The sequence below is a fragment of the Phaenicophaeus curvirostris genome, chromosome 1 (assembly GCF_032191515.1).
Source record: "Phaenicophaeus curvirostris isolate KB17595 chromosome 1, BPBGC_Pcur_1.0, whole genome shotgun sequence".
Taxonomy (NCBI): Eukaryota; Metazoa; Chordata; class Aves; order Cuculiformes; family Cuculidae; genus Phaenicophaeus; species Phaenicophaeus curvirostris.
The window spans coordinates 139,470,277-139,482,997 of record NC_091392.1 but is presented as its reverse complement, the minus strand read 5'-3'; the positions used below and the strand labels follow the sequence as shown (position 1 = coordinate 139,482,997).

Here is a 12,721-nt window from a genome sequence, read left to right as displayed (position 1 = left end):
AAAACTCAGTACAAAGAAATTAGACCTTTGAATAAATGAATTGATTTTCCAGATTTAATGCTATATGCCAAAATGAAAGAAGGAAATAACTTTATTGGCTGGAAACATAGTCATTAACTTTTAAAAGCAGGTAATAGTTCATATAACAAGACTGTCATCTTACAAAAACCTTTTGAAAATACTGCTTGCATCAAAGAAAATGAAAGTTCACTATCTAAGGAGGAAAGAACAGGAGAAATGCAAATTTTTTGATGGTGTTGAAAAAAAAATTGATACCTTCAAGGAAAAATATGTTCCTCGATATTATTAGTATCCTTTGTCATTACACAAGGAAAAATATAAAGCAACTTAATGTCTTTTGGACTGGTGTCTAATAAGTTAGGACAAAGTTTTGGTCCTACTTGGTCTTAAAAAATTTTTTGTCTTCAGACAACCTGGGATCTGATCTTTCCTTATTTGATTTTTATTCTACATGCTTATGAATGTGTATACACTTACTATTGAACACGATTTCTACAAGCACAAACAATGCTGTTGGCATTGAGTTTCTTTTTCTTTGTATACTTGGCATAGCAATTTTTCTGTGATAACAGGGAAACTTAAGCAATGAGTTGGCTACTACGATGATACATGTAAAAATGGTATCTTTGAAGAACTGTGCATTTCTTGTGTGGTTAAACATGTAGTTTATGCAGAAATAATTCATATAGTGAGTGCCCATTGCCACTCCAAGAACATTCCATTTATTTGGTTTGAGATGCAAATTTGTTTCTCTACCGTAGATATGCTCCTATCCAAGCATGATATCTTGAATATCTAGATATTGTCATGAAGATACCTAAATGCCAGAGCACCACAACCAAGGCTAAGACAAGCTCTTAAGTAACAGCATGATCTTGATCATTTTGTTCTTCCTTTTGACTTAGAAACATTTGCCCTAGAGTGCTATGGAGCAAATATTGTTCCTGGAAATGAAAGATGCTGATGCATGCTGATTGACACCTTTTGAATGAGTCAGAATAAGCCTGCAGTAATTCCTCAGCATTTCTTCATTGTTTATAGAGATGCTGAGGAAGATAAAGGCATTTTTAATATGCTTTCATGACTCTCATTCCTTCTACATTTCTCTTCAAGAAAACTGCAAAATCATCTTTTCACTCTTGTCTTTTCTATTGTAATAATAGCTCCTTTTAGAATCATAATCACTTGTAAGGGCATTCAGCTATTTCTTCCAACATTTTGATTAGCTTTTGGATCTTCTAAAGTTCAAACCTTTTCCATAATTGGACTTGCAGGAGGTCGAGTATCTAAAAAAGTTATGCTAGGATGGGATACCATCTCTGTAGACAGACCAGCTGCTGAAAGTATGCTAGACAGAATACTTTAAGAATTCCCAATCTGTCTTACTTAATTTTAGCAATGCTATTAAGAACGTAGCATGAACTTCCACAGTGCATGTTTCTGAGGGGTTGGGATGATGACCTGGGATGAGGAAAGACCTAAGTCACAGAACAATTCTGTCTGGCTTTTAAGAAAATTTCTACTCTGAATTAGGCAGGATTGGGTTTCCTACCACAGACTCTGTTACCGCCAGATTCTGACCTGAGATATACTTTCCAGATAGTGCAAAATTTGGAACTTGAAATCATCTCTTCAACCTGAAACTTGCATATTCCTAGCTGACACCAACACTACCATGATAGCATGCACCTCTTCCACAAAAACCTCTCGTGAACATCTGCAAATACTTCTGTACATACTGACTTTGATGAAGAATTTGTTTTACAATGGTTTTTATTTCTCAACTGTCTGATCAATGATCAACTATAGCAGTGGTCTACTGCTTGAGATATTTGTATTCTAATATTACGGTTACATCCTCATATCAGAGAGAAGAATTGTAAATGAAAGTATTTGTGATGCAAGGACACCACCCGGGGTGCCTGATTAGCAGTGGCTCAAACAGTAGAAATTTTTCACCTTGCTAAGAAAGCAGAGAAAACTAGTCTCAGAAGGGAAAAACTGAGCTTTGGGAAGCAAAGTTCTGAGAACAGGTTAGGGGAAATGACTTCCCTAGCCAGCCTGTTCCAATGCTTGGCAACCCTTCTGGTGAAGTAATCTTTCTTAATATCTAGTCTAACCTCCCCTAGTGTAACTTGAGGCTATTTTCTCTCATTCTATTGCTTGTTACTCAGAAGAAGAGGCCAATCCATTTTGCTACAACCTCCTTTCTGGTATCTGTACAGGGCAATAAGGTTTCCATTCAGCTTCCTCTTCTCCAGACTAAGCAATCCCAGCTCCCTCAGCCACTCATCATAAGACTGGTTCTCCAGACCCTTCACGAGCTTCATTGCCCTTATCTGGACATGGTCCAGCACCTCAATGTCTTTCTTGTATTGAGGGGCCCCAAAACTGAATACAGTATTTGAAGTGTGGCTTCAGCAGTTCCAAGCGCAGAGGGACAATCACTCCCCTTGTCCTGTTGGCCACACTATTTCTGACACAAGCCAGGATGCTATTGGCCTTCTTGGGCACACTGCTGGCTCATATTCAGGCAGCTATCAACCAACCCTCCAAGGTCCCTTTCCACTACGCAGCAAGTGTAGTTTGCTTACTATTAGGTAAATTTGATTTATTAAGATAATAAGGAGAATGCCTCAGTGCACCCTCTGTGGTCTCACTGATCAACAAAGAAGTACTTGTGAAACACTGTGTGAGTTCTCATTCTAATGACTGGAACAGTTTTCTATAATCAAACTCTTGTAACAACATGGATAAACTTTGACAGTCATTCTACAGTTCTAGTGATAGACAACTAATGTGTAGTGTTCGTTCATATGCTGAAATTTCTCTGAATATTCATTATACTTTCACATTGCAGTCCTTGTAAAGTAATACTTTATTTTTTTAACACAATTGGGATTGTAGTACTTATTGCAATAAAATGGGAGGATAAATGGAAATGCATGATAAGATAGTACAGTGTGTTTTAAGTAAATAAATTATTTCTAGTATATAATTTTATGTTTTAAAATTATTTTCCTAAAATAAAACAGCAGATTTCATTCTGTTCAAACATTTCACCTTTAAGGGGGCAGCTCTTGGTACCAGGTAGGTAAAATTCTGCCATTTCAGTTAACCATGCCCTTGGTCTTCAAAAGACAAAGGAAACAGGCTATAGGTTAACATTGTTCATTAAAATGCACAGCTGTTATTACTTTAAAAAGTCCTTATTGTTCTGAATAGTGTCCCACTTTCAAACTACAAAGTTAAATTAATGTAAGTCTTGTAGGTCACAGAGAGCAGGCATCTTAGTTTCATGGGAAGCATTGCTACACTATTCCTGTTCCTTCAGATTTGCTGCCTTAAGATGTATCCTTTGCTCTCATAAAAAAACAGATAGGGCACTATTTTGCCTCAGTGCAATTTTCATTATTTCAGTTAACTTATGGTCTGATAGCTCAGTTAAAAGTTAGTTTGCTTCCTGGAAAATTATGTAAGCTCTTAAAAAGTATAATTCCTGTCTTGGTTTCAAAGTGAAGTTTTTTGATATTAGCTGTTCCAGTGGTCCCTAGCTAGGCAATCACTGTGTGATTATTTTTAAACCAAGTATGCTGATTTAATGATATACAGTTTGGAATGAGATTTTTCCTATCTTGTTTGCACTGTGGGACTTTGTCGCACAATCAGCCCCAGCTTATCTTCTAGCAGTGGCAGTAATGCCAAGTGGAGCTCTGAAGGCTGTTGAAGGAGCAAGGAGGCACTGTGCAGCGTGCTTGAAAGCTTTTTCTGTCTTTTGAGTTGCTCATGCCTTCAGGACATACATAATTAATTGTAGGTCAGTTGTTTTAGAAGAGAGGAGAGTTTCTTTGTACAAATTATTTTGTACAAAGAGAAAAGTCAGAAATATGTGTACCATGGCTACTTTCCTTTAAGATGCAGACAAGTGGTTTTAGATATATAGAGAAAAATTGCTTCTGGAAGGAGTAATTTAGACAGTAGTAATAGTAATATAGTAATAGCAATAGCAATAGCAATAATGCAGCTTGAAGTAATGCATTGAGGAAAGCAGCCATAGCACATACATGCTGGTTCTTCTTTATTCAAAGAGAAAATTCAGGAGTCTCAACAGAAGCTGGCTTGGCTGAAGATAGAAGAACTGAAGTAGTAATTTATTTAAAAATTGTAATTTACTTTAGCTATTAAAAAAATACATCCAATACATGCTGTACAGAAACACGCTTTTCTTTGACAGCAGTCACAACATTGGTGCTTCTGGTCGAGGCTCTGCATTTCAGCAGTGGCAATTCACTAAGCATTGTCATCACCATTCATTGCCTCTAAGCTGTGTCCATTCTGTGCATGGTTAGACTATTGTAGGAGGACCAACAAATTCTGCTTTTACTTCCACTTTGCATTGCTAATTCCACTGGTCAAAATTGTTCTCCCAGTCTCTTGGCATATAATTGTTAGCACGTTCCTGTAAATTGGAGTATAGCACAGAAGGTACAGTTGATAAGTTCATACGCACAGCTGCTGCCTGTATGTCTGGGTCTACCTTGCATTGCTCATGGTGAGGATTTTTGTGTGGATTTCAGAAGAGAAAACAAGCTAGTGGATAAATGAATGCAGCCAATCGTTACCATAGGATGTAATTTTCATTGGATGCTTGCTAGACAGATATGGGTCTTTGTTGAATACTTGGGAATTTGCAGTTCTTTGTAAAATTTGACTGAGTCACATTTAATTTGCTGGAAGGATGTTCTGCAGAGAAGGGGCATCTTGAGAGGTTTTTATCTGGGATAAAGAGAAGTTGAATAGTTCTGTTGTAAAAAGGAGTAAGGGAGGGTGTGAAGAAGGGAAGGAAGACAGAAAGGCAGAAGAGAAACAAGAAGAGAAGGAGTTGTGCATGTCCTCAAGCATGAAGGCATCAAGTTTAACCATGACATAAAGGAGTAAAATAACAAAAATACCCTTTAAAAGGCTAAGAAAGTTATTATATTTAGGTAAAATGACCGTAGCACTCTCACAAAAGCAGCCCAATTTAGCTTTCACCAAGCATTCAAGGATGCAATTGACTCCTTGGATCATCTGCAAGTGCCTACAATGCCTTTTTCCAAACCTGAGCCAGTCACCCACCTTTTCTAATCACTGAAAAGAAATGGAAATGTTTTGGGCAAGTTGACCTCCTTATAAAGTGAACTTCTGAAAGAGACTAGGCAAGCCATACACTAAAAGTACCAGTTTCTCTTTGTTCAGTAAAGCACAGAAGTTATAGCAGATGTAGAATTCTACGTATCTAAAATCAGGTGGAATGAATACTATCCGAAAGATACTGAATCAGTTTGTGCCTAAATGAAATGATGGATTCTCTATGTTATTTAATCTCTGCCTTGGTTCCTGTCTGCAAAGGAGTTGAAATGCCCCATAATTCTCTCACATTCTCAGTTTATCAGGTTTATTTCAGCAGAAGACCTTCTCTGTCTTACTGGTCAGTATCTTTCTATCCAGTATCCAGCCCCCCTCTCTGTGGGAACATTCTACAGAGAACAAGGCCTGGATGCTGTGAGATTGTTTAATACTGACCGACTCTAACAAGGCCTTGAAACAGAGAACCAAAAGATAAACAGGGGCCAGCTGGGAGGAATGCAGCAGCTAGTTGTGTGGGAACGAGTACCAGCTGAAAGAAAAACAATTAAAGAGAACTATCAACATAGTTAATTTTAGTATAACTTGGTTTCTTAGCATGTGCAGTAGTTTAGCCAGTAATATGTTAGTAATAGCCTTATGGACAGCTACCTTTAACCAATAATACACTGTAGATACCCTTGTGGGCACCCAGTTATGTAACTGAAAAGGGTTTATAAAGAAACAGCTAAGCTCAATAAAGTGAACACTCGCTGATCATATTGATCTCTGCGTTTGATCCGTGATGCTCCCGTCAACACCTCTCAATCAATGTGCTGGCCATCAAAGTGATATTATCAAGAGGAAGAGTAAGCTGTGCACACACTTGAATTGTGTATATTATATATTGTTTTATACAGTCAGAAGTCTGCAGATTGCTTTGCTTTATACCATTCTCAAATAGCATATCCATGGATATACAGTGCTAGATACAACAACCAGGTAAGGGAAATGTAAAGGCTCAGCACATTTCCTGGAGAGTCTTTGATTTCCTTCTTTTTTGCTCATCCTTCTGCCTTGACAGACAATGTTTGAAAGATTATCTTACTTTTTTTTCCAAGGTTGTTGAATTGATTCCTGTCAATTTACAAAGCCTTTGACTCCTTACTCCCTTCTCTGTGAAATTACTTCAGTTTCTGTGGTGTAAGTCTTTCTTCAGTGATGCAAACCAGATTAGGGAGCTGGTGTAGTCTAAAAATAAGCCAGCAAAACCAAAGGTTACTAATACACATCAGTTCCCTGGTGCCATTCCCAGCATGAAGAAAAGTGCTGGAGAGCAGTGGAGTGAAAATAACCCTTAGGCTGTGAACACCCAAAAGGCTTACTATGCCATGATGTACTGCAACACTCCCTCCTTGTAACTACAGTGAGCTCTTTCATTAAAACTCTGTTCCATCATGCCCAAAACACAAGGCTTCGGAAAATATTCTTATGAAAATCATAGAATGCTTGAATGGTTTGGGTTGAAAGGGACCTTAAAGATGATCTAATTCCAAACCCCTTGCCATGAGTAGAGACACCTCCCACTAGATCAGGCTGCCCAAGGTCCCATCCAACCTGGCCTTAAACACTTACAGGGAGGGGGCACCCACAGTTTCCTTATTCTGGTGACTCACCATCCTCATCATTAAGAATTTTTTCTTTAAGTCTAGTCTAAATCTTCCCCCTTCCAATTTAAAGCCACCCCCCCCATACTGTCGTTATATGCCCTTTTAAAAAGTCCCTCCCCAGCTTTCTTGTAGGCTCCCTTCAGGTACTCTAAGGCCACTATAAGGTCTCCCTGGAGCCTTCTCTTCTCCAGACAGAACAACCCCAACTCCCTCACCCTTTCCTCGTACGGGAAGTGTTCCATTCCTCTGATTATTTTTGTAGCCCTCCTCTGGGCCCATTCCAACAGTTCAATATCCTTCTTATGTTAGGGTTTCCAGAACTGGACACAATACTCCAGGTAAGGTCTCACAGGAGTGGAATAGAGGGGCAGAATCACCTCCCCTGACCTGCTGGCCATGCTTCATTTGGTGCAGCCCAGGATATGGTTGGCCTTCTGGGCTGCGAGCACACATTGCTGGCCCATGTCGAATTTCTCATCACTGAGCACCCTCAGGTTCTTCTCTGCAGGGCTGCTCTCACTTGTGTCATACCCCATCCTGTAGTGAAACCACAGATTGCCCCAACCCAGGTGCAAGGACCTTGCACTTAGCCTTTTTGAGTCTCATGAGGTTCACTTTTCCAGCTTGTCCAGGTCCCTCTGGATGACATGCCGTCCTTCTGCTATGACAACTGCACCACTCAGCTTGGTGTCATCTGCAGACTTGTTGAGGGTGCACTCAATCTTGTTGTTGATATCATCAACGAAAATATTAAACAGCACTGGTCCCAATATGGACACATGAGGGACACCACTTGTCAGAGAACTGCACCTGGACATTGAGCCATTGACCACTAGTCTCTGAACACAATCATCCAACCAATTCTTTATCCTCTGAACAGTCCACCCATATTTCTCCAATTCAGAGAGAAGGATGGTGCGAGGGACCATGCCAAATGCTGTACAGGAGTCCAGATAGATTACATTAATTGCTTTTTCATGTCCACCGTTGTTGTCACCTGATAATAGCAAGCCAGTCAGGCAGGACTTGCCCTTGGTGAAGCTGTATTGTCTGTCTTGATGTATATATTCATCTAACAGAGGCAGGATGAAAACACCGACAGAGTTATCAACCTCTTCCAAATACATTCATCTCAAAGCAATGTACATCGAAAATTTCCATTTTCATAGAATCATAGCATCATAGAATTGGTTGGTTGGAAAAGACCATTGACTCATTATTCTAAGTTTCTCTCCCCAAATCGCACCCTCAGATTTTTACTTACCTTTGAATTTATAGCTTTTGGTAGTTCACTCATGTTACAATGGCCTTCAGAGATTCTTTCAGTGGAAGTTACTTTTACTGAATTAATTTTCTATGTAACATTTAGCTATAGTCAAAATAGACACTGTATTAAATGTTTATGTTCTCAATGCTCTCTGTTACTAGAAGTTTAGGCTTTAATTTGTTTCAACTTCTAATGAACTCATTGTGCCTCTACTTGGGTGAGTTGTATGTACATTACTGTGAAGACTAATCCTTCTGGACTACTAATTTCTTCAGTATTCTGATGGTTTGCTGTCAAATGACAGAATTATGTACCTATTGCGAATGATACCTTCTGCAAATATTGTATTCTGGAAAGAGAAGGTTTATGACAAGAAGCTATATAATTTATTATGTCAAGTCTGACATAGACAACTTCTTAAAAGTTCTCAGGAATATGAACTCTTCTTCAAGACTGAAATGGAAGCAAGCAAAGCAGAGAAATTGGTATCAGTTCTGTTTCATTATTTTTAATCACTGCAGCTGTCTGAGAAGAAACGATAGTTAACATCTCTGAAGCTGAGGGAGCTGTTGGTAGGGAGAGAGGTGATGAGGTTAGTAGCCTCTACTGTAGAAAGAGAAGGACAGATTATTATCCCCTCTGGAGCCACAAAGGTTAACAGAAAAGATACCGAGAAGAAAACTATATAATGTGAGATAAAGTAGCCTTCTTACTGAGCTCTTGATTTTATGAATCAGAGCAAAATAATAAACTTTATATTCAGGTTCCCTTTCTGAAGATTTACATATACTACAAGCAACCACAACTGCTTTTAAGTGAAGGAATGCTTATAAAAAGATTCTTGATTTTTAATTATGAGTCCTTTAAAAGTATGTAGTCTGATCTCTCTTGCCAGAATTGAATTAGTGCTACTCTTGCCCTAAAGACCCCTACTGCCTGATTCGTATCTCAAAAGAAAATAACATAAGTCAATCAAAGCTGAAATAAAGGCAGGGAAAACACATCTTGCAGAAGGAGGGATTTTGTGTGGTTTGATTACAGAATCTGGTGAATGCTTCATTTTAGTGGTCTTGGAGCAATCCAGAATTATCAAATCTGGAAAGCCAATATCCCTTTCAAAAATTTACTCATCCAAAATGATTGCTGAGAGACTTTGCCTGTCCAAATAAGTAAACATTTCCACAGAGACTTAAAACTAAAGGAAACTAAAATGGGAAGTTTTATCTGAATTCTATTTCAAGTGAAGATTGCTTCAAAGATGCTCTCAAAACACTAAAAATATTTTATATACAGTATTTTTATGAAGCTTAAAAAATTAGCACCTCAGTGAACAACCATTTGTATCTCACCACAATGTCAATTCATTTTCTGTGCTGTTATTGCAGGTGATTATGTAGTCATGACTATATACTTCGACTTAAGTAGAAGAATGGGATACTTTACTATTCAAACATACATTCCCTGTATATTAACAGTTGTTCTTTCCTGGGTATCCTTTTGGATTAAGAAAGATGCCACACCAGCAAGAACAGCATTAGGTAAGTTGTTAATAATTCCCTTTTCTGCTCTCTTTGTGCAGTTTCTATGCTATCATCTGCATTCTATACTATCATCTGCATAATTTGAAAATCTCAGCTTCCTTTCAAAAGGATTACCAGCTGTGTGCTTTGAATTATCACTAGCTCATCTGCATACCCAGATCTATTCATCACTGTCTTTGGTTTTCTGCCTTTAACAGAGTAATTAAAAGTAAACTACCTTAGCCCTTTGGAATGGCACCGCAACTTATGTTGCGTAATATTGTAGTATTAATGTCTGTCTCCTTGTTCTCAGTATGATATTTAGTGAAATTTTTGAAGAATAGATTAATTGCATTGCTGGCTCCCTTACCTTCTGAAACTTTCCCGCACAGGTCATTGTGTCTTATATATACAGAAAACTGTGAGGTATAATAATATGAACTCATGTGAAGTGCTTTAGCTTGTGTGCTGTAAGTTAAGTTCCACACTAGGTGTGCAGATATTGTGGAGATTTAGGCTAGCACAGGTTTTCCAGCAGCTCATTTATGTCAGGACCCATGAGTGCATTTTGGCTTTGTGCTTTAGGATACACTTAGAAATGCTGATCATTTATTCTTACATCTATAGAAAGACCTGCAGGTTTTGCCAGCATCAAGGACATATGTCTATATTTTAGCCAATTATAGGCAAACATCAGAACAGAGGGAAAAAACATTTTAGTCCAGGCTGTTGTTGCTGGGGCTGCCAGTGCTAACTGATTCAGAAATCTGTCTGTCTAGAAAAAAAAGAAGAGGCTGTGTCAAGGTTTACATGCCTGTTTTCAAGCATAAAGGTTTCCATTTCATGCTATTCATTGCTTCATTCTGCTGGAGTTTTTTACTATTCCAGTTAACAAATTGGACTCTAAATAATTTCATTTTGAAAGAACAGGTTATTAAAAACTGACCTGCCTGACTTTTTGAACTGAAATCAGAGAGAAACCATTTGTAGGTAGCTGAGTCCCCAGGTGATACTGCTGCAAGAAAAAAATGGAGGACAAAGGCTGTGAGCAGGCTGCATCTCCTTGAAGGACATGTGAAGACAGCCTGCAGCAGGCAAAGTGTTCTAAAGTGCTGCCATGTTCTGACAAGCTTTCATTCAATCACAGAATAGGAGAGGCCATCTGCACAAAACCACCTCTGTCTCCCACTCACCCGAATCAATGGTAGTCGGTACTCCTCATCCTTTTTCATTCAGATAACTAAGCACTTACGAGAAATGGTGGTTACTTATGAAACCTCACTAGTCACAGCTTTATTTATGCCATGAAACTGTATGCCAGTCATTCCTGCTATCAACCCTTAGGCACCTTCCTAGGGAGAGGTGGTATTAGCTTTAATTCTTAGTGAGTGGTGAGGGGCATAGTTTCAAACCAAGAGCAGCTGACTGACATGGAGCTATTGAAAAGGATCAATAGCAAGAAAACTCCCAGAGAGAATGTAATAAGAATACCTCAGGCAGTAAATGGTGCTTCATAATTCACAAGTAATTCTGTATTAAAGCCCATTTTGTGTGAGGTCAAGATAAAAACATAACCTGTTTTATTTGTTCCAGGAGTTTATAAAACTAACAAATGCAGCATATCTGACCATTATAAGCCATGTGGCATCATGTTGGTCCAGTTTGCTGAGGTTATTTTCCAGTAAAGCAATATTCAGTCTTCGCTTGTTTCACATGAGTGCCTAAGCGTGGCTCTAGCAATCTGACAGACCCTAAGACTTATGGTTATTTTGTGATGTCTTCCACTTCCAAGACAGCATGAAAACGACACAAAGGTGAGGATGGAGCGGCTACACAACTGCCTCTTCCTGGCTGTGTAGACCTTCCTCTGGTGGCCAGAAAATTGAGCAATATGCCTTTAGTGTACTTCCTTGCTGAACTGCTCTCTTCTTAAACTGGGTGACTCAGTGAAAATAAGGAAAGATTGACCATCCTACACAGTGCTTAAGAGAAAAGGTGTCTAACAGTTTGCATTACTAATTTTCCAGAAACAGTGTTTCATACCCTGTCCCTGAGGGCAGTTCCTCAAACCACACAGCTCCGTTTTCCAATTAATTAGACAAGGAAGTAGATTAGATCACTAGTCACAACAGTGTGACTCTCCCTGCCTCACCCCCTCAGCTAGCAGGAACTTCAGAGAAAAAATATGTTCATATACTGAGGTCCAGAATTTGACATAAGAACATAAAAATTAGATGTTCCAAGGCCTTCAGTGTCAATCATGACTAACTCCTAAAACTCTATAACATAACTCTTTAATAAATAAAGTCAAATGACAAGAAAATAATACATACATTGATCACCCTTTTTTTTTGTGCACAGAGTCCTGTTGCTCCCAAATCAGCAATGGACTTTTGACTCTTGGGATGAAGTAAGCAGGTGTTCCCAGTTTTCTCTAGGTCTGCTTGTATAATGTAATTTAGAAATCTGTCTGGACAATAGTACAAATCTATGTTTGGATAATGGTAGAGGGTGAAATTGTGAGTAACATAGCCAGGGGCAAACTGCTGAAATTGTTCTGCTAATTAGTTAAAAAGCATTGTAGACTCAGTATACCAAACCTGCTCTGAGTATAGCTGCATTAATATAAAGGGGAACATCAGGGAAATATTTCACTCTCTGAAATTAACAGTAATTTCCTAAGCATGAAGGTTGTTTTTTACCCCCTTTTGAACAACTCTAAGTAATAAGGTATTTCTGTGCAAAAAAACATAAATGCAGTTCGGGTATTTGGCTATGAGGTAAAAAATGGGACCATAGGTATCCTTTCAACAGAACTGTTCAGAGGCATCAAAATGCTCTTTAAAGACTTAGTATCATGGTCCCTTTCACTCATGCATTTTGAGGGGTCGAGGCCCGCAGCAGCAATGTGACTCACTCCAGGGCATTTGAAGAGTAAGTGGGAAAGTGGAAATAGAATTTGAGTGTTGGATGACAACTGTATTTTGTGATCCCAGATTATTTTGCCCTCCTTTAAGGGGTGAGGGGGGGAACCAAACCCAAAAAACCAAACCTCTCTGCTGTTACTGCTTGTCTTGAATGATCAAGTTGATCTTCTCCTGAAGTTCTCAGTCAAGAGCAGCCAGCAAGTGTCTGAA

The 12,721-nt window shown here is 38.7% G+C and overlaps 1 protein-coding gene across 4 annotated transcripts in view; it reads left to right on the top strand.

Annotated features, from left to right (window-relative positions):
• The window catches only part of GABRG3 (gamma-aminobutyric acid type A receptor subunit gamma3), a 307,044-nt gene that overhangs the window by 282,742 nt on the left and 11,581 nt on the right, over positions 1 to 12,721 (top strand). For 3 of the 4 annotated variants that reach the window (XM_069876156.1, XM_069876136.1, XM_069876127.1), the window contains one exon: positions 9,450 to 9,602. In XM_069876156.1, the coding sequence (XP_069732257.1) occupies positions 9,450 to 9,602 (153 nt within the window). The remainder of the gene's footprint in view (positions 1 to 9,449; positions 9,603 to 12,721) is intronic. The other variant, XM_069876147.1, reaches the window with a different exon arrangement.